Source organism: Tiliqua scincoides, chromosome 11 (genome assembly GCF_035046505.1).
Source record: "Tiliqua scincoides isolate rTilSci1 chromosome 11, rTilSci1.hap2, whole genome shotgun sequence".
NCBI classification, from domain to species: Eukaryota; Metazoa; Chordata; class Lepidosauria; order Squamata; family Scincidae; genus Tiliqua; species Tiliqua scincoides.
The window spans coordinates 15,243,177-15,263,224 of NC_089831.1; the positions used below are offsets into that span (position 1 = coordinate 15,243,177).

At 47.0% G+C, this 20,048-nt stretch overlaps 1 protein-coding gene across 1 annotated transcript; it reads right to left on the bottom strand.

Annotated features, from left to right (window-relative positions):
• Positions 1–10,219: 10,219 nt before the first annotated feature.
• Positions 10,220–12,795, bottom strand: LOC136662471 (prostate and testis expressed protein 3-like). The gene is made up of 3 exons (XM_066639689.1): positions 12,744–12,795; positions 10,712–10,831; positions 10,220–10,350 (listed from the first exon to the last, which is right to left on the bottom strand). Exons 1-3 carry the CDS (start codon positions 12,793–12,795, stop codon positions 10,220–10,222), a joined length of 303 nt encoding a protein of 100 aa, XP_066495786.1.
• Between the last annotated feature and the right edge of the window lie 7,253 nt (positions 12,796–20,048).

The following is a 20,048-nucleotide window of genomic DNA, read 5'->3' on the forward strand; positions in this document are numbered from 1 at the left end:
GCCTCTCTTGGACCACAAATGCATCTTGCAGGCTAAAATGCAATGATGTCAGGGGGAGGGGTTAGTATGGTGAGGTTGCAAGTTATCCATATTTGCATAAGGCCACAAGGAAAAGAGGAGGGGGTGTCTCCAGCGAGGACTCTTGGCTGTGGTGCCTTTTCTCTTCCACCATTGTCTCTTTGTGCCCAGGACAAGGTTGGCTTCCTGAGCTCTTGCCCAAAGGATGCCACCTAAGTGGCAATACCAGCCCTGTGAACTGATTGTGACCTGACCCAACAGGACAATCCTTGTCCACGAGACATTATAAAAATCCTAGCCTCAGAACGTGTCCCCGAGTCTGAGCAACCCATCTGAGCAGAGGAGACCTGGCCTAGCAAAGGGCTGTCTCCCTTTTCTTGTGCTGATCTATTTTGAGGCAGATTCTTCTTGACTCTCTCGAATGATGCTTTACCTGTCCCTCTGTCCCTTTTGACTGCTGCTTCTGGTCTTCTTCATTGCCTGTCCTGGTCTGCGCAATGGGCTTCTGAACCCCCAAATGGGGGGAGGGACCGATGGACCCTGAAAGCCGCACCTGTTAATTTATCCCAAAGATCTATGTAATTTTGCCTCCTATTTCCCTGCAATGATTAAGTCATAAATCACCCATTAGTGCTTTATTATGTGTTCATATTTCTCTTCCTTGACTTTTTTGACTCGTGACTTAATAAACTTTAAAATGTTCAGAAGAAACAGACAATTTCTTTCCTTCCTGAAAGCAGTGAGACCGGTTAATCAGATGACAGGGACAGCCACCACATTTATACGTGGCCAACAGATCTTCGTGACAGATGGAAAGGAAAAGGGCAGGACTCTGCACTGTGCTTTCATCCAACAGAAGCTGTGTACTACTGACTGAGAGCCCAATCCTATGCATGTCTACTCTGAAGTAAGTCCCATTAGAGTCAATGGGGCTAACTTCTAGGAAAGCGTGGATAGGATTGGGCTGTCATTCTGCACCAATGGGAGTAACAACAGGGAGCTCATTGGCCTCTCCCTAACATATTTGGGTAAATGGGCAGTAGCAGCAGTACTACCAAGATCCAGGTTGGGTGGGTAGCCAAAAGCAGTGATGTGTGGTGAGGTCCACACCTGGTGAGTAGACCATGTGAGGAATCATCCCCTTTTTGCAACTCTCCTTCAAGTCCTTGATCTTAAAACTATGACATTCTTCCTCCTTCCCCCCCCCCCCCAACACACACACACAGTTCCAGATTCCTCCCTGCCTGTCCATCACCCAAATTAGACAAGGAGACCTTTCTCTCTATGGCAACATTGCACAGGGGGAAGGGGGGGAAAGAAAGCAAAGTAGTTACTGATTCAGTAACAGTTCTCTCTCTCTCTCTGTCTCTCTCGTGTGTGTATGTGTCTTTTTTAAAAAAAAATAAGTCTATTGGTGGAAGGGAAATAAATTCAAAGAGAACAGGAAATAAATTCATATAACTTACCTCTTTCAGCTAATCAGAGCTCTCTCCCTTGAAGATCATCTGTCCCCCCCCCCCCCCATCCAGGGGCAGTTCAATAGGTACCTCAATGGTTTTTAAACTGGAGCTGGGTGTCTTGTCTTACACAAGTACCATGCTGGGTTTTTTTTTGTTGTTGTTTTTTGGCACACACAAAGCAGGGGTTGAAGGCAGTTTTGCCTGCTGCCTCCCCCACGATTGCTGAAGCAGGTGCCATGCCTGTTTTTCATTGGAAGTCAGCTATGATTGCAGGCTAAGCAACCAAGGAGAAGGAGGAGATGAGAAGATGGCTGTTGGGGGAGGGGAGAGAGAGAGAGAGAGATGCTCCTTCTTGCAGAGCCATGGAGCCCTATGTTCTTACTATGTGTGGACACGCTGCCTATCCTGGGGCCAGACTTAGGAGCCACAAGGCCCACCTGGAAACATGTTTTGCAGGGCTTCATAATTCATAGCCAAGTTCTGTAAAAGAGATATACATAAAATGTATTACAGACTATATCTCTGTGGTAGAATGAAAAGTAATCAAAACATATCCTAAGAAAAAAGTGCACGTGAGTTAATGGACTATATCAGGGGTGTCCAAAGTTTTTGGCAGAGGGCCACATCATCTCTCTGACACTGTGTCGGGGGCCAGGGGGAAAAAAGAATTAATTTACATTTAAAATTTGAATAAATTTACATAAGTTTACATAAATGAATATATTAAAGATGAACTTATATGAATGAATGAAGGTCTTGCAATAGCTCAAGGCCTATAAAAGGCCTTGTGCAAAGCAAGAATGGCCTTTCCTTTGCTGCCGTTACTGCATCACAGACGTGAAACAGCAAGCAGTGGAGGGAGCCCTCATCCCACAGCTCACGCGAGAGGTCAAACAGTCTCCCTCAAGCTGAGAGCAGTTGCATCAGGCCAGTGCGGGCTCCAACAAATCTCTGGAGGGCCAGAGGCTCATTGGAGACTGGTGGTTCCCTGAGGGCCACATTGAGAGGCCTTGAGGGCTGCAAGTGGCCCCAGGGCCGGGGTTTGGGCACCCCTGGACTATATGAATCTAAGCACATATGAATATAAAAATTGCAGACAAGACTAGAGTAGATGACCCTAGCATGGAGGCCCCTTGGGAGCAATTGGTTTAAAGCCAGCCCTGCCTGGCAGCAGGTTCCTGTTAACGAGAGCCCGCTTCTGAAGTGTCCATTCCTAGGTCTCAACCACATAAAAGAGGAAGACCAAAGGTGAGGCAAGGGGAAAGGGTTTTTATGACTGCCTGTGAGCAAAGCAAGCAGTTAATAAGGTGAGTGCCCTGGGGAAGAGCCGAGGGTGGGCATGGAACAAGGCCTGTCCCAAGCACAACACTCACCCACACCATTCTTCATAAAGGACATAGCAGACCTGCAAATGGGCATGGAGCGTTCCATTTGCCCACTGTCCCAGTAAGATTCGAATCACTGGATGCCAAAATTAAATCCACCCAGTCTTTTTCTTCCCCTCATCAGGTGTGGGAAGTTTGCAGGTTCTCAGTGACTACTTTTAGTTGACTTTGAGGACCTCTGCTTCTCCTCTCCCTGTGACTTGGAAGAAGAACAAGCAGAATGAGCAACATTCTGGCAATCGCTTTCTTAGTCACTTTCTCCTTGGAGGCAGGTAAGTCCCCCAAGGTTAGAAAAACTAAACAATATATAGAAGACCTAGCGGGACAGAAGCCATGGGGGGGGGGGGGAAATGTGTCAATGTTGACATTAGAAACAGGTTGTGTGCCAGAGTGGCTACAGAACCTGGGCTCAAAATCAGGCCTTCCCCACGTTGAATTGCCCCTCTGACAATAATGTAAAGTCCTTGGCTGCTATTTGGGCACAAAACAATTTATTTACCTTGCAAGGTAGTTGTAAGGAGTGCATCAAAACAGGTGAAGTGTGTGGAACACTCACAAGGGCGATACAGTCTTGAGAACAGCAGAAGGTTCGTACTGAGACCAGAAGGAAAAAGGTCTCAGGAGGAAGACATGAAAGAGTGGACTGGATGGTGCAAACCTGGATGGTGCAGACTGGATGGTGCAAAATGGAGAGTTGCTTTCGATGGCATAAAAAGTGATTGCATCTGAGAAGCGATGATCCTTTCCAAGCACGTGCTTGACACCAGTGTCCATTGGCTACAATCTGACAGGCAGGCAGGAGAAGAAAGGAGTCTCGTTATTGCACCCCAAGTATGATGTCCCCAAAGATCTAGCCCCCCTTCCCTCTCCCCACCTCCTCCCCATCTTCCTTGTCAAATCCAGAGAGTGCGACAAGGAACAGCAGCAGAGGCAAGGGCATTGCTGGTTGAAAACTCTGGCATTTGGCGCAGCCCTGCAAAGTGGGTGATACCACACTGCGTGTGCAGCCTCAGGTTTAGGGTAATCTTGTGTTATGTAGAAGTACCAGTAGGACGCATTCCTGTTTTGTTTTGAGCTTATTGCAACATCCAAAGCCTGGCGGTTTGCCCATCTGTGCCCTCCAAGTTAGCTAACAACAAGAACAGCAGTACAGCCAAAATGAGCGTAAAGCTAAACTGCACCATCTAGCCTGAAAGAAAGGGAAAGAAAGTGGCACTAATAGTACAGGCCAACACACGTTTCGTGGTCTTCAAAGGGAGGCCTATTCCTGGGTGTATTTAGGGTGCTGATTCCAAAAATGGCATCGGTTTTGCCCTATCATGTCTAGTTTCGTAGATACAGAATAGCCTCATCAGTGAATGGTTCAAGCAGCTTCCTACGGGGGTGCCTATGCCATGGCAAAACTAGACACGATAGGGCAAAAACCGACGCTATTTTTGGAATCAGCACCCCAAATTCATATAAAACCACCATAAATTTTGGAAAAAAAGTTTTTCTGACTCTGAATTTCACAGGTCTGCGAAATGAACAAGGGCATAATTAGTAATCACTAAACCTGAAGCCAGGTAGTGAAGGAGCCATAAGCTTCCTGCTGTAAGGACTTTCAGAGATCGATCGATTGATCGATTGATCTATCTATCTATCTATGAATGAAGGCTCTATCTCAAGGAGCCTTCTGCCAAACCTTAAAGTCTGGTGGCATCAAGGGGACTCAGAGCAGGGCCACACAAGATAATCTAAGGGCGCAATCCTAACCAACTTTCCAGCATCGAGGTAAAGGCAGTGCAACTCTGAGGTAAGGGAACAAACATTGCCTTCCCTTGCAGAGGCCTCCATGACTGCCCCCCCCAACTGCATCATGCCACATATGCTCCACTGGCACAGCTATGCCAGTGCTGGCAAATTGGTTAGGATTATGCCTTAAGTGATCTAAGTGAACTTTTGTGTGGACCTTCACCCACGCAGGCTGTAAGCCTATGTGCACAGGGTGATAAGACAGCCTCTTTTCCCAGGACATATCCTCTTTTTTAGCCTTGTGTCCTGGAAAAATCGTAAATGTCCTCCTTTTCCCTGTGAGCGAACCCCTGCAGGCAGCTCATAGCCTTCTTGTAATTAATAATTTATATGTAATACAGTTTTAACTTTAATAATAAGTAACAAATCGTTTAAATTAACTACATGAAAAATCAATATACGAGTGTTTTTAGTTTTTATTTTGTCATATCCTACATTTTTCTTGCAAGTCCTACATTTTGGGGTGCCTTGTCCTCTTTTGCAGTTATGACATCTGGTCACTCTGTATGTGCACTTAACTGGGAGCGAGCTCCATTAAACTCAATGGAACTTACTTCTGAGGAGACATGCATAGGGTTGCACTGTTACCCAATTTTCTAGATGTTGTGTTGTCCGTGACCACTGCATGTGTTGTTTCAATCTCAAAACCTCATCTCACCTTTTCATCGCCGCACATTAATCCAGAGTTGCACGTGTGTATCTAGTGTCCAATTTGTCCTTAGGAGGCCATACCTTAGCCATTGGCTTAATATTCTCTCTTTCTTTCATTGTTCCCAGTCGGGGCAGCCATATGTCATAAGTGTAAACGCGTTGGAGTCGACAACCGTTGTACCGTAACGGAAGATTCTTGCGATGCCCATTTTTGGAGCTTCTGCTACACTCGGATGATTAAGAAAGGTGTGGTATGGTGAGGGCAGGAGTAATATTTGGAAAGGAAGCTTCTCCATCACTGATTTTTTTTTTTTTTGGGGAGGGGGGTTGCATGTAGGGTTGGCCTTTAGGCAATCAGAGCAATTTCGCCCAATTGGGCCCTGTGCATGCTGGGGGCCCCACACTGCCCTTCCGTCCACTGCTGCTTCCAGGATGAGGTCCCTTGTTATCTGGTGTGCTCCCTGGGGCATTTGGTGGGCCGCTGTGAGATACAGGAAGCTGGACTAGATGGGCCTATGGCCTGATCCAGTGGGGCTGTTCTTATGTTCTTAACTACAATTCCCAGGAAGGCTTGCAGGTCTCTTGTTACCTGGTGTGCTCCCTGGGGCATTTGGTGGGCCACTGTGAGATACAGGAAGCTGGACTAGATGGGCCTATGGCCTGATCCAGTGGGGCTGTTCTTATGTTCTTATGTTCTTATGAATGGCCCAAAATTGGGTCACTTCGGTAGCAGCTTCCTCCCACCGCTGATTCCAAGTAGCCCTAAATTGGTGCCATGCAGGTGACAACTTGCTCTTCCCCTGCGCTTGCAGCTCCCAGTGCCACCCTCTCCACCATCTTGCTCCAGAGAAGGAGGCTGCCGCCAGGGCAGCAACAAGTGAAAGTCAGAGAGCATTTCAGGCTGGGTGGGCACTGCACCACTAAAGGTGTAGGAGTCCTACCCACCTGCACAGATGTAACAGATATTTTTCTTTTACTCCATTAAAGCTGAGTTTAAAAAAATGAGTAGAGGGGGCCCTGCAAAAGTGTTTCCATTTGGGCCCCGCAGCTCCTAAGTCTGTCCCTGGTTACATAATGCATTTCTCTCTCTCTCTCTCTCTCTCTCTCTCTCTCTCTCTCTCCTGACCTTTCCTTTCCAGGTGGTGACATAATGAAAATTGACCGGGGCTGTACCTTTGTATGCCATAGTAACTTAAACAGAAAGAGAAATTACGAAGCAAAAATGTTGTGCTGCGTGAGGGATTTCTGCAATGATCACAACTTCTGGACCAATGAGTAGACATTGCTCTCTATTCCCGATTCGTCCTTCTTCATCAGTCATCTCGTCGCTCCCAGTAGCTGTTGCTGGTTTCTCCCGGGTGTCTCTTTCTTTAGATTGTGAGCCTCTTTCAGATAGCGTTGACACAGGGCAGGCGCCCGGTCTCCCTGCAACATGTGCACGCATGATACTGTGTCTCCACAATATGTTTTCCAAATGGCTGATCATTTTTAGACTTGTTTTAGATGTACAGGTTGTGTCTCATTATTTGGGAGGGTTCCTTTCCCAGAACTCACATGGATGGCAAAAGTACATGAAAGCAAATCTATTTAAAAAACAATGTCTCTTTGCTGGGCGATTTAAAAACAGCCTTGCTGACTTTTGTGATGTAAAACCAAGTCATTAGGCAGACAATCCATCAATCAGTCTCTTAGAAAGTTTTACACTCCACTCCCAGCCAGCTACTTTTATCCCTAAGGGCCCCCCCCTTGCCTTCAAGTGACCACAGCTGTGCATACTAAGGCCCTGGTGTTAGCCTCATGCTTTCCGGACTGGTCAGAGCAAGGGGCCACTGTTAACACCACCCCCATCTCCTCTAGGGATTTGTGCATTTATTTCTGAAGACCCCAGTCTTGAGTCACTAGCTTAGAAGCCAAAACAAAACCACACCAAAAGAAGATACAGATTCCTGGGTACTCTGAACGATCCCAAACAAAGAAACAAGACAAAGGGAGAAAAAAATCCAATGGCTATTTGCTTCTTGGAACATCTAAGGGCGCTCTCCAAGCAAGCTTTCTGATGCAGCACTGCATCCTGTGGAAGAAGCTTCCCCAAGGTAAGGGAACATCTGTACCCTTACCTCAGGACTGCATTGGGACTACATTGGTGATAGAAAGTTGGAAAGGATTGGGCACCTAAAACTATGAAGGCAAAAGGGGGACACCTGAAGAGGTTTGGCTATCCACTGGGACACTAATTCCTGGCCAGAGACCTTCTCAGGAGTGGGAGGAACGACTTTTATTTACAATGCAAAAGCCAAAACGTATTTGAAATAGAGTGGAAGGCTGAATGTGTAAGAGAGAGAACTTGTAGCAATTCAAATCTAATTCAAAAGTACCAAAACAAGTCAAGGGGGGGGGGGGCACACCCAAAAGCTGTTTGCCTTCTGGAAAGTCTAAAGACCAAGCCTGGACACCTGAGGAATTTTGGCTATTCAGTGGGACACTAATTCCTGCCCAGAATCCTCCAGAGGTGTGGGGGGAAAGACATTTATTTTCAATGAGAAAACCAAAATGCATTTGAAATAGAGTGGAAGGCTCAGAGTGTGTGGGGCAGACATGGGGATAGATTCAAAAGACTGACAAGGGGGGGGGGAATGGGCACTGCCACACTTTTGGAAAGAGAAGGAAATTTAACAAAAAAACACAGTTGGCAAGACTGAAAATATGAAGAAAACACACACACACACACACCTCACACTTGCCCTTGTTTGTTATATATTCTGCTACTCACCTGTGACACAACAGAGCAGGATGGAGCTGCAGGGAATCAGGTTCTTATTCATATTTTTTTTTCTCCTAGTAATGGATGAGTTCAGAGAAGAACAGCATTTTGCCACCAAAGGTTGCCACATTTAGGAGGGGATAGATGACAGTGTGTTTTGTGTTGGACTGCACACACAGTGGCTCCTGGTATACATTGGAGCTAGATTTAATTCCTTGGGCTCATGAAGCCAATCCAGAGAAGAGCACACGTGACCCTCCCTTGTGAATATGGCAAAAAACTTAAATCTTATCAGCAAGGGACAATCTAGGACATTTTGTGTCCATTTGGAGGCTTCAGTGTAACGCTTCACAGGCAAGTTAATGAACCCTCATTATGAGCCAGAGATTAATTATGAATTGAGTGAGAAGAGAAAACCTCAGAAAAATCTACTGGGGAATCTAACTGGGAGAAGCTAACCTAACCTACCCAAAACCTATGAGGACTCACTATTGTCCTCCCAACAGGAGGTCGAAGAAGCTCTGTGGCAGAAGAGGAGCCACAATAGCTAATGCTACTCTTACATCAGAAGAGTTTTAGGGCCCAATCCTGCCAGCTTTGCAGCACTGATGCAGCCCTGAAGTAAGAGACCAAACATTCCCTTACCTTCTGGAGGCCTCTGTGTCTGCCCTCCCCACCACAGAATGCAGCACCCACCCCTTTGGCACAGCTGCATCAGTGCTGGAAAATTGGATAGAATTGGACCCTCAATCTGGGGATGATCAGAAGTGATGCCCACCTTCTCTTCTGTTGGCCAGTGAGGGGGTAGCTGACCACATGGTCCATACTGGGGGAGGCAGTATTCCCATCAATTATCCAGACACCCATGGCCCCCTGTACCCCCCTTTGCAGCCTTGCCTGCTTTCACTAGCTTACCTTCAAAGTCCCGCTGCCTTTCATATCTCTTGAAATGGTCATGAGGACATAGAACCTGTTGTTAATTTATTTGAATCCCACCCCTGACCAAACCCCACAAGTAGTTCACAGAATTCCTAGGGCCCAATAGTCAGTCTCCCACCCTTCTAGTATAGCTTTTGTTCAGAGCACATGGCCTTGGATCAAGTCCGCTTGTGTTTTTGCATGGTTTGAGGGTGAAATTGACAGTATGGTGTACAAGTGTTGTAAGACTTGAGCACAGAAAAGAAAAAAGATGGGAGGGGAACAGGCAAGTTTATTTCACCTGAGGTTTGTTTTGAAGTTATCACATAGTAATGAGGGAGATAGTGAAAGCCAGTCCTTGGATGCCCATGCGTTATTAGAAGAAGAAAAAGCAAATGAGGACTTTGCTGAGGTATAAGAAAAGAAATGCAGTAGCACTACTCAAAGAAAGAAAGGAAATGATCCCATTCTGATGTTTTCATTTACTGTAATTTCAGTCTTGCTCATATGAGTTTAAACTGTTGATTAAAGACTTGTTTAAAATATGTAGTAACGTCTGGCTTGTAGGAACATCTAGGAAGAGGGGGCCCAATCAGGCACCTTGCCAGGGCCCAACGCCTGCTCTCAGTAGCCCTGAGTAGAGAGCAAGAAGGGGTATGTGTGCACACTAACCACTAGGCTCTACACCCCTTGGTCAACCTGTCATCTCCTGGGATTCAGCCCTCTCTTTCCCACACAGGCTCCTTTATACATGTCTGTCTCTTATCCTCAGATTGGTCTCTTTTAAGTGTCAAGATTTTCAACACACTTTCCCTGAGAAATCTCCACTATGAATTTTATTGAATTCCTCTCTTGCCAAAAATCACAGCAGAGTGGATGGTTCTGGACCCATCTTGCCCTCCAACAGATTAGATCTTGCAAGATGCCAAGAGGTCTATGGATATTAAGCATTCCTTACATTTGTACTTCAACGTCTAATTTGGAATGTGACACCGTCAACCTGGCTTGTAAATAACTGCAAGCACCTGCAAGATATACAAAGGCAGTTTGGGTGTGCTAACTTGAAAAAAGACATTACCCAATTATTTGAAGTGTTTGGGTGTGTGTATTTATATATATTTCAGCATTACAATGATGAAATTATTTTAGAGGAGTCATATGCTGAATAATCCCTACATTTTTAATAGCATTGGAACTACACCCTTCAGTGAAAATGAAGTTAGATACTTATTTTATTCCTTATTGCAGTAGTCTTTGTCACAGCAGGTTGTTGTCAGCACTCCATGTGTTTTGGAGAGCTTATCAGTTCCACATTCATCAATCGGCTTAGTGCACCCTTGTTGATAATAACCCCGTATATTATCTGTAGAAACAGAGAGAAAAAAACATATTAGTCTACTCTAGGCTGTCCCGGAAGTAACAGCGGTGATGTGATGATGTCACCACAATCACTTCCAGAATGCTCTTCCAAAGCAGCTGGCTTTGCTCCAAGCATGACTAGGGGTGGGTGGGCCAGCAGGCAGGAGAACCTGCTTGTCACCTCCACAGACAGTCATATTGGCTGGCTGGCTTGGAGTGAGGGTGGCTGTTTCAGAAGAAGCTACTGTCTCACTCCCAGCAACCACACCTAGAAGTGATGGCACCTGCTTCTTCTGAGAGAGGCGGTATGGCTCCAAGGATGACTGCGCTAAGTCTATGTGAGGCGGAGGAGAGAACAGACATACTCAGAGATGTTGTAACTATCATGCACTGTTGCCCCGATTTAGGTGTACAAGTTCCTTCTCCTCTGGTGCAACCACCGCCTTTTTTATACTTCTTGCACTTATGGCAGATAAGAGCTTCAGCTGTTGGAAATGGGAAAGAAAGTCAATATCAGGACACATGAGTGAATACATGGAAATAAACATGTAAATTGCTTGTCAGTTTTTTGCACCCTTGTCCTGGTTTAGTTTCACATGCCTTCCCATTACTGATTCAATCAAGACCCATTTTGTAGGTTTCAGGATGACTGTGGAAGAGAACTTTTGCTGATGATCGAGAAAGAGAAGCCACCAATGTAACAACAGACTCTAATCCACAGATTTTTTTCCCTGTTGAAAGTTCCACCAAGTAATTCAAATAAAAGGAACAGATAGTGAACCTCACACCAAACCCTCCAAAAGTCAGTCAATTATTTGACCAATGGTTTTATTCTGATAAATATAGGTAAAAAGCAACAACACTGAAACCTGTACAAAATAGAGTTTTTAATAAATTTGATTTTTTAGATGTAATTCAACTTACATGTCTCTTAAAAACATGCATGGGTTTCAAAATGTATTTCCACAAAATGGTTTGACTGCACTCATCATTCCCTGATGAGCTGTGTAGCCAAAGGTTTGCAGTAATTCAAAACTAGTTCAATACCAAAACAAAACAAATTGGGGGACGGACAGACGGACGGACGGACGGACACATCCAAGAGCTATTTGTGTCCTGGAAAGTCTAAAGAGCTACAAAGGCTAAGGAGAGAGCCTGGCCACCTGAAGAGTTTTGACCGTCCATTGGGACACTAATTCCTTTCCAGAATCCTCCAGAGGCATGGAGGGAAAGACATTTATTTTCAATGAGAAAACTAAAAATGTATTTGAAACACAATGGAAGGATGAGAGTGTAAGGCAGGGGTGCTCACACTTTTTTGACTCGAGAGCTACTTTGAAACCCAGCAAGGCCTGGAGATCTACCAGAGTTTTTTTACAATGTTCGCGCCATCATAACATATAACATTTATGTGTACAATGTATGTTGGTGTACCTTGCATAACCGCATGAGCCAATATTGCACAACACAACATAATTAACTATAAACATTTTTGTAATTGCTTGAGTTTACTTTGATGACTTGCACTGAAGTGAATCAGCCAAGGATGCATAGTCCAGACAGTAGCTGCTGACAGCCAGCCTCAAGCACACTTCCAAATGTTCATCAGTCATGGTGGAACAGTACTTGGACTTAATGATCTTCATGTAGGAAAAGGCTGACTCACATAAATAAGTGGAGCCCTTCCTGCCTCAGGTGCTCTTATATCCCTGAGGGCCCCTTTGCCTTCAAGTGGCTGCAGCTGTGCAGCACACTCTGCTGGATGACCAGGCCTTACCCTTAAAGAGGCCACTGCTGTCACCACATCTACCTCCTCACCAGATCTTCCTCAATTCCAATACAAGTGGGGGGGGGGAGCAGATCTCTATACAGACCAGTGCAAAAACAGGGGAAAGGTGTGGGGGAGGGAAGATCACCATATAGACATCACAGCAAGACCAGTGCAAAACCCCTTGCACACAGAACCAACAGATGGAAGTTGGGGGGGGGGGCAGATCTCCATACATACCAGTGCAAAAACAGGGAAAAGGTAAGTCAGCCCCAGTAGAGTCAACGGGGCTCACTCCCAGGGATGCCTGGACGGGAGAGAAGCCTGCGATCGACAAATTTTGCCTCGCGATCGACCGGTCGATCGCGATCGATGTATTGAGCACCCCTGGTGTAAGGGGTGGGGGGGCAGACCTGACAGACAGACAGACAGACAGACAGACAGACAGACAGACAGACAGACATTAGGGGCAGAGAAAGAGAGAGAGAGAATGAGCACTGCCACACTTTTGGAGAGAGACCGAGAGAGAAGGAAATGAAAAAACACAGTTGGCAAGCTTGAAAACACAGAGACACAGGGACACGCACATCCAACACTTGCCCTTGTTTGCTATATATTCCGTTCCTCACCCAGAATACAACAAAGCAGGATGGAGCTGCAGAGAATCAGGCTCTTATTCATCTTTTGTTTCAGAGAAGAACAAGATTTTGCCACCCAAGGTTGCTGCAGCTAGGAGGCGATGGACGACAGTGTGGTTTGTGTTGCGCTGCACATGCAGTGGCTTATGGTATATATTAGAACTGGATTGAATCCCTTGGGCTCATCAAGCCAATCCTGCAAAGAGCCCAGGTGACCCTTCCATGTGAAAATGGCGAATAATTTACATCTTATCAGCAAGGGACAATCTAGGAGTGGGACATTTTGTGTCCATTTGGAGGCTTCAGTGTAACGCTTCATAGGCAAGTTAATGAACCCTCATTATGAGCCAGAGATTAATTATGAATTGAGTGAGAAGAGAAAACCTCAGAAAAATCTACTGGAGAATCTAACTGGGAGAAGCTAACCTAACCTAACCAAAACCTATGAGGACTCACTATTGTCCTCCCAACAGGAAGGTCCTGATGCAATATGGGAAATCTTCGGATATGTTGGCGTACTTGTTTCTCCTTATTTTTGCATTGGGGCACTCAGAGTTTTTCAGGTTAACCCAGGTTAACCCCAGGTTAACCCTTCCCTGGGGTTCCTTTCCAAACCTATTAATTCATATTTTGATATCCATGGGGAGACTCTTCACACTGGAAATGGCTATGTCAGTGTCATTGGGAAGTGACAGATCAAGCTGCAATCCTTTGCATGCATCTCTAGGAGGAAGCCCTATTGAACAATGTGGGACTTGTGTCTGAGTAAACGTGCCTAGGATTGCACTGCACGAGCAGAATATTCTGTGCCCATTGCAATGCTCCTTCTCAATGTATGGTAGTCAAATTAAGACATCGTTAATGAACCAGAGATTTATGGGAAGGGACACATCATGGCCTTTGTGTCGTCAATACATGACATTCATATGGGAAGGCCTGGATGCCAAATGAGAAATTCCCCAGTTACTTTGCAGGAGAGAGTTCTCTACTACGTGCACATCAAGAATTCAGTTTTTCATCAGGATGATCCATCAGAAGACATCCATCCATCTGTAGAAAATTGGCCTGCGATGTTCCAGATATTAATCTAAATAATGATCAACATAGAACTATTGCATTCTGAGACCACAGCAGCAGGTACAAAGTGCCAAGTGTTTTCCCCATTCAACTGCTGTTCCAGTAAAGATAAAGCAGAGACAGGCCTGAGGTGGTGGGTAAAATCCCTGGGACACAGTCCATGACAAAAAAAAGTGTACAGTAGAAAACAAATTTATTCAGGGTTGCATTTCCACTACAGTTTTAATCCACTTCCAATGCACTTCTATTCTCCCAATGCATTCTGGAGGCTGAAGTTTTTTAAGGGTAGTCCTAACAGCTCTGATACCTTAAAAAACTTCAGTGTGTCCCCAAAGAATGCATTACGGCAGGGTGTTTGGAAAGAATTCATGCAGCAACAGTAACTGTCATTCAGTCCCTGACCTGATTGAAGACTAAGGGCACAATCCCAAAGGCATCCTAGAACGGTGCATGTCTCTTGCGCCAGCCAAAGAGTGTTGCAAAACTGCAGTAAGGCACTTCTGCAACAACTTGTGAGGAGGGGGGCTGGCCGAAGCCCTGTGTGGCCAGTGCAAAGGTAAGCCTCTGCCAGCTGAGGGCCCAATCCTATCCAATTTTCCAGTGCTGGTGCAGCTGTGCTAATGGGGTGTATGCTGCATCCTTTGGTGGGGAGGCAGTCACAGAGGCATCCTCAAGGTACCTTGGGGCTGCATTGCAGCTGCACCAGTGCTGGAATGTTGGATAGGATTGGCTGCCACGGGGGTCTGGGCGGCATGGGAAAGGCAGGAAGGAGGCGTTTGGAAGCAGGGGGAGGGTGGACGGTGGGTGGGCCCTGGGTGACTGGGGTGTGGCTAGGATCCAGCTCTTGCGCTGGATCCTATCCCTGGTTCCAGGCAATCTGGAGTAACTCCAGGCTGCTCGGATCTGTGCCACCTTTTTCAGTGGCGCAGATGTGAGTAACCTTACTGGTGCTGCTGCAGTGTTACCTGGGATAAGGGAAAGGACCCTTTGCTCCAAGCTGAGCCACAACCGGCCCCAACCCTGCTCTGGATGCGGGGTAAGCCTCCCAGCCTGCCTGCTCCTGGACAGTTTAGGATTGGGCTGTACGTTTCTCAGGTCCAGCAAGGACCTTGAAAGGCCTATAAAAGGTTTGCAGGTCCAGCTTGGGGGTCAAGTGGCAGATCTACTTATGTTTATGTGCTCTTTTCTATGCTAAAATTCTTTTTTTAAAAATCTTTTTTCCTAGATAAGACGCGTTTCCATCTGTTGTGGTTCACCTTGCTTCAGCTAGCAGTTTTTGTCATTCTGCCTTTCTCGCATGCCCATCTGTTACTGAAGAACCCAAATTTTCCCAACAAGGATGACCAGACATAATGGAAGACAGAGTGGCAGAGAAAAGGGGGTCTTGGCAGGTGCAGCTTTTTTATCCTTTCCATGTTGAGCTGCACCTGCCAAAATTTCCTCTTCTATACAAATGGTGAAAGGCATAGGCAATCCGGCCTCCATTGCATCTGGTCATTCTGCATTGGGGGAATAGAAGAGCACTGAAAGTAGATTAAAGCTATAGTGGAAATGCAGCGCAGGTCTTCTCCATAAGCACCAATGTGTATTAGTACCATTCAAACATGGGAAAGTGCAACTTACACCTTCAGACCAGAACTACCAAGCCCAGTGGTGGGATTCAGCCGGTTCGCACCGGTAGGCATGGTTCGCAGAACCGCTTGCTAATGAGCGCCAGCGGAGAACTCGCTCATTGTCCAAGTTGAGCGCCTCCCTGCCCACCCGCGCTCAGGGCCAGCCTGCACGGCCCCGGGCGACCGAGTTCAGGCGGGAGCGGAGGCAGCAGCATGACTCCCCTGATCCAGAGCGGGAAGCGAGGAACGCCTTGGAGAGTTGCAACGCCCGGGCTTCGCTGGGCGAGGGCACAAGGACAGACGCCCAAAAAAGCCCGGGCGCTGCAACTCTCCGAGGCGTTCCTCACTTCCCGCTCCAGATCAGGGGAGTCATGCTGCTGCTTCTGCTTCCGCTGGGAAAGTGCTAGGCGGCAGCCCCGGCCAGCGAGACACCCGAGCGCTTTCCCGGCAGCAGCAGCCTGGCAGTTTCAGCCACCACAGACCCCGAAGCCGGGCTCCTCGAAGCCGCCCTGTCCACCCCTCGCAGGAGCATCATCAACAAGGTAGCGCCTCATTCATTCCCTCGGGGCGTGAGTGGGTATGGAGGGGTGTTCATGTGTGTGAGTGTGAGTGAATGTGGGGTGAATGAGTGAGTGAGTGTGGGGTATGTGTGTGAGAGAGGGTGGGTGTGGGTAAGTGTGATTGTGTGTGAGTGAGTGTGGGGGGACTGTGTGGGGTGTGTGAGTGAGTGGTGGGTGTGTGGTGTGTGAGAGTGTGAGTGTGGGGTGTGTGTGAGAGAGAGGGTGGGTGTAGGGGGTAAGTGTGACTGTGTGAGTGAGTGTGGGGGGAGTGTGTGGGGTGTGTGAGTGAGTGGTGGGTGTGGGGTGTGTGAGAGTGTGAGTGTGGGATGTGTGTGAGAGAGAGGGTGGGTGTGGGAGGGTAAGTGTGACTGTGTGTGAGTGATTGTGGGTGAGTGTGTGGAGTTTGTGAGTGAGCGGTGGGTGTGTGGTGTGTGAGAGTGTGGGATGTGTGTGTGAGAGAGGGTGGGTGTGGGGGTAAATGTGACTGTGTGAGTGAGTGTGGGGGAGTGTGTGGGGTATGTGAGTGAGCAGTGGGTGTGGGGTATGTGAGAGAGGGTGGGTGTGGGGGTAAGTGTGACTGTGTGTGGGGTGTGTGGGGGTGGGTAAGTCTGAGTGTGTTTGAGTGAGTGTGGGGTGTGTGTGTGTGAAAGGGTGGGTGTGGGTAAGTGTGTGGGGGTGTGTGTGTGTGGAGGTGGGTAAGTGAGTGTTTGTGAGTGAGTGTGGGGTGTGTGAGAAAGGGTGGGTGTGGGTAAGTGTGTGGGTGTGTGGGGTGGGTGTGTGGGGATGGGTAAGTCTGAGTGTGTGAGAGTGAGTGTGCGGTGTGTGTGGGTAAGTGCCCCCACTTTTCCATCATTTCCTCCCATGTTCTCAGGACTATTTAGAGACACTTCCTCAGCTTAAGACTAAGTTGGGAAGGAACTGCCACTGCACATTTCAACTTACATTTCTTTCGCCGCCACCCACAAACAACCACTAATATATTGCAGTGCACTTCCACTTGGTGCTTACCATCTGGTAAGAAATCACAGGTGGCATTCTCACCTTAATTACCTTAATTACACTAGATGAGTGCCCACTGCCTCCCTGTCCTCAGGCTTTCTGAGGGCCAAAGAAGCTGTGCACTGCCTCCTTGACCCTTAGGAGGCCTTCTAAGGCATCCAGAGGGCCTTAAAACATCACTTCCGGTTTTTCTCTTTCCCTCCTGCTGTGAGGATGGTACCATTCACACTGTGACATTTGCCCTGTATTGTGTTCCGGTGAAGGAAACAATGACTGCACACCCCGCCCTGTGTGCCTCTTGGCTCTCCAGGGCTTTGCTGCTGCCTCTCCCTCAAGCAGACATGCCCACTTGGGCACACTTCATGCAAACACGTGCATTCGGGGCGCTTCTTCGGTTTACCAGCAACTTCTTGGGGAGGCGTTCCGTAAAAAGGCGCGTCAAGGGGCGCCAGCTCTTTCAAGGAGGAAAACCAGCTCCAGGAAGGAGCGCTGGAGGGAGCGGGCGCCTGACCTGTGGCTTAGAATGCCTGCAAGTTTATGGTAGAAAGCAAAGGGCCCAAAGAGGGATGATGCATTGAGGGCTGAGCCCAGTCCTAGGTATGTCTACTCAGGAGTAAGTCCCCTTATAATCAATAGGGCTTACTCGCAGGTAGGTGTGGAGAGGAGTGCCATCTTGGAGCCGAATCCTATGCTTGTCTACTCAGAATTAAGTCCCATTATAGTCAGTGGAGCTTACTCCCAGGAAAGTGTGGATAGGATTGCAGCCTTGTTTCACAGCACAGTGACAACAAGAGAGCAAGATTGAAATCCCGTTTCTGCCTGGCCCACAGGTGTACACTTTTGGTCCCTGTTGTGTATATGCAACATTGGGCAGAAATGGCTTAATTAAACTACTTCTGATTTTTTTTTTTCCTCTAAAAAAAGTTTTGAGATTCAGCTGCAGGTCGAAGAAGCTCCATGGCAGAAGAGGAGCCACAATAGCTAATGCTACTCTTACATCAGAAGAGTTTTAGGGCCCAATCCTGTCAGCTTTGCAGCACTGATGCAGCCCTGAAGTAAGAGACCAAACATTCCCTTACCTTCTGGAGGCCTCCGTGACTGCCCTCCCCACCACAGAATGCAGCACCCACCCCTTTGGCACAGCTGCATCAGTGCTGGAAAATTGGATAGAATTGGACCCTCAACCTGGGGATGATCAGAAGTGATGCCCACCTTCTCTTCTGTTGGCCAGTGAGGGGGTGGCTGACCACATGGTCCATACTGGGGGAGGCAGTATTCTCATCAATTATCCAGACACCCATGGCCCCCTGTACCCCCTTTGCAGCCTTGCCTGCTTTCACTAGCTTACCTTCAAAGTCCCGCTGCCTTTCATATCTCTTGAAATGGTCATGAGGACGTAGAACCTGTTGTTAATTTATTTGAATCCCACCCCTGACCAAGCCCCACAAGTAGTTCACAGAATTCCTAGGGCCCAATAGTCAGTCTCCCACCCTTCTAGTATAGCTTTTGTTCAGAACACATGGCCTTGGATCAAGTCCGCTTGTGTTTTTGCATGGTTTGAAGGTGAAATTGACAGTATGGTGTACAAGTGTTGTTAAGTCTTGAGCACAGGAAAGAAAAAAGATGGGAGGGGAACAGGCAAGTTTATTTCACCTGAGGTTTGTTTTGAAGTTATCACATAGTAATGAGGGAGATAGTGAAAGCCAGTCCTTGGATGCCCATGCGTTATTAGAAGAAGAAAAAGCAAATGAGGACTTTGCTGAGGTATAAGAAAAGAAATGCAGTAGCACTACTCAAAGAAAGGAAATGATCCCATTCTGATGTTTTCATTTACTGTAATTTCAGTCTTGCTCATAGGAGTTTAAACTGTTGATTAAAGACTTGTTTAAAATATGTAGTAACATCTGACTTGTAGGAGCATCTAGGAAGAGGGGGCCCAATCAGGCACCTTGCCCAGGGCCCAACACCTGCTCTCAGTAGCCCTGAGCAGAGAGCAAGAAGGGGTATGTGTGCACACTAACCACTAGGCTCTACACCCCTTGGTCAACCTGTCATCTCCTGGGATTCAGCCCTCTCTTTCCCACACAGGCTCCTTTATACATGTCTGTCTCTTATCCTCAGATTGGTCTCTTTTAAGTGTCAAGATTTTCAACACACTTTCCCTGAGAAATCTCCACTATGAATTTTATTGAATTCCTCTCTTGCCAAAAATCACAGCAGAGTGGATGGTTCTGGACCCATCTTGCCCTCCAACAGATTAGATCTTGCAAGATGCCAAGAGGTCTATGGATATTAAGCATTCCTTACATTTGTACTTCAACGTCTAATTTGGAATGTGACACCGTCAACCTGGCTTGTAAATAACTGCAAGCACCTGCAAGATATACAAAGGCAGTTTGGGTGTGCTAACTTGAAAAAAGACGTTACCCAATTATTTGAAGTGTTTGGGTGTGTGTATTTATATATATTTCAGCATTACAATGATGAAATTATTTTAGAGGAGTCATATGCTGAATAATCCCTGCATTTTAATAGCATTGGAACTACACCCTTCAGTGAAAATGAAGTTAGATACTGATATTATTCCTTATTGCAGTAGTCTTTGTCGCAACAGGTTATTGTCAGCATGCCATGAGTTATGACGAGCCTATCAGTATCACATTCATAAATCGGCTTGGAGCACCCTTGTTGATAATAACCCCGAACAGTATCTGTAGAAACAGAGAAAAAAACATATTAGTCTACTCATGCCTCTGAATCCATCGACATACTGACTCTGAGACCTGCCCTGAGGATTAACCAGTGGCAAAGCAGGGGCTTGCCCTGCCCTGGGTTACACCTCTAGGCTGTCCCGGAAGTAACAGCGGTGATGTGATGATGTCACCACAACCACTTTCAGAATGCTCTTCCAAAGCAGCTGGCTTTGCTCCAAGCATGACTGGGGGTGGGTGGGCCAGCAGGCAGGAGAACCTGCTTGTCACCTGCACAGACAGTCATATTGGCTGGCTTGCTTGGAGTGAGGGTGGCTGTTTCAGAAGAAGCTACTG

Excerpts from the sequence above, each read along its gene's own strand:
- LOC136662471 (XM_066639689.1), bottom strand. The coding sequence starts at position 12,795 with ATGAATAAGAGCCTGATTCTCTGCAGCTCCATCCTGCTTTGTTGTATT. Across the intron at positions 10,832-12,743 it reads CCTGCTTTGTTGTATTCTGG|CTGAAGCTCTTATCTGCCAT; the intron begins GTGAGGAACGGA and ends CATTTCCAACAG. Across the intron at positions 10,351-10,711 it reads GATAGTTACAACATCTCTGA|ATAATATACGGGGTTATTAT; the intron begins GTATGTCTGTTC and ends CTGTTTCTACAG.